This window comes from Propithecus coquereli, unplaced genomic scaffold (assembly GCF_000956105.1).
Source record: "Propithecus coquereli isolate 6110/MARCELLA unplaced genomic scaffold, Pcoq_1.0 Scaffold531, whole genome shotgun sequence".
In the NCBI taxonomy this organism is placed as follows: Eukaryota; Metazoa; Chordata; class Mammalia; order Primates; family Indriidae; genus Propithecus; species Propithecus coquereli.
The window spans coordinates 161,995-163,348 of NW_012151186.1; the positions used below are offsets into that span (position 1 = coordinate 161,995).

The window sequence follows — 1,354 nt, forward strand, 5'->3', positions numbered from 1 at the left end:
GCACAGCTCCACGCCCCCCGCCAGCACCCACCTTCAGCTCCTGGAGCTTCAGCCGGAGGTGGATGAGCCGGACCACAGCATCCTTCTGCTTCTCCGACTGTTCGGGCAGCTCCAGAATCACCCGCTTGCACTCCTCGATGGCCTGCTGCAGCTGCTGGATGTCGGAGGCCAGGAACAGACCCTGCCCGGGTTGGGGTTGGGGGCAGTCAGATGCCCACCCGTTAGGGCTACGCCCATCCTCAGAGACAGTTAGGCCCAGAGCAGACCTCACCCCCTACACCCAGATGAGGAAACTGAAGCCAGAGGGCTGAGGACTTGCTTAAGGCCCGGAGGGTTGGCAGCACGGTTAGGGTCCACCTCGTGCCAGGCCTCTTAAGACCTAATGTTTGCAGGAAGCTTTTCAAAAGACAACTTCCTTCTTTTAGAAACCCAATTGCTTTTTTAGCTACAGCATTTCCCTCACTTCTGAAGAACTTCCTCTTGGAGGAAAGCTAGGGAAATGACATTTGCTGTCTCGAAGAAGAGCCAGTGGCCTCCGGCGGAAGTGCCAAGCCCACACACGCCCAGCTGCTCTCAGCACCCAGCGAGCCAGGGGCCCGGGGCCAGACGAGCCCCCAGACTCAGAACACTCGGCAGCCACTGGGGGAGACAGGCTCAGGTCTCAGAGCTGGGAGCTCAGGCTGCCCTGCCCTCAGGAGCTGTCTTCCTCCTCCAGGTTGCTGGGCTCGAGAGGTCCAGGCACCCTTCCCTCACCCTTGGAGCTCACTCTACGGCCCAAAGGAAGTGTTCAACACGTGTTGTAATAAAGATATAAAACACATATATGAAATGCATATCTGTATGGGCAAAGTTTGAAGGCCACATACAAAATGAAAAGTGAATTAGAGGCCGGGCGTGGGGGCTCACGCCTGTAATCCTAGCACTCTGGGAGGCCGAGGCAGGAGGATAGCCCAAGGTCAAGAGTTCAAGACCAGCCTGAGCAAAAGCGAGACCCCCGTCTCTACTAAAAAATAGAAAGAAATTATCTGGACAACTAAAAATATATATATAGAAAAAATTAGCCGGGCATGGTGGTGCATGTCTGTAGTCCCAGCTACTCGGAAGGCTGAGGCAGGAGGATCGCTCGAGGCCAGGAGTTTGAGGTTGCTGTGAGCTATGATGGCACCACTGTATTTTAGCCAGGGCAACAGAGCCAGACTCTGTCTCCCAAAAAAAAAAAAAAGTGAATTAGAATTTGTATAGGGGGGTTCTGGCTGAATCTTTTTAAATGTAAGTTACATTTTAACGTTACTATAATGTTTCTCTCAAAAGTTGGAGATGGTGTGCATAAAACTAAAAGGTTTTCAAACTTTTT

The 1,354-nt window shown here is 52.5% G+C and overlaps 1 protein-coding gene across 2 annotated transcripts in view; it reads right to left on the minus strand.

Moving 5' to 3' along the window:
- DEF8 (differentially expressed in FDCP 8 homolog (mouse)) overlaps positions 1-1,354 on the minus strand; it is a 17,258-nt gene that overhangs the window by 10,125 nt on the left and 5,779 nt on the right. For both annotated transcript variants that reach the window (XM_012657178.1, XM_012657179.1), the window contains exon 4: positions 32-181. In XM_012657178.1, coding sequence (XP_012512632.1) covers positions 32-181 — 150 coding nt within the window. The remainder of the gene's footprint in view (positions 1-31; positions 182-1,354) is intronic.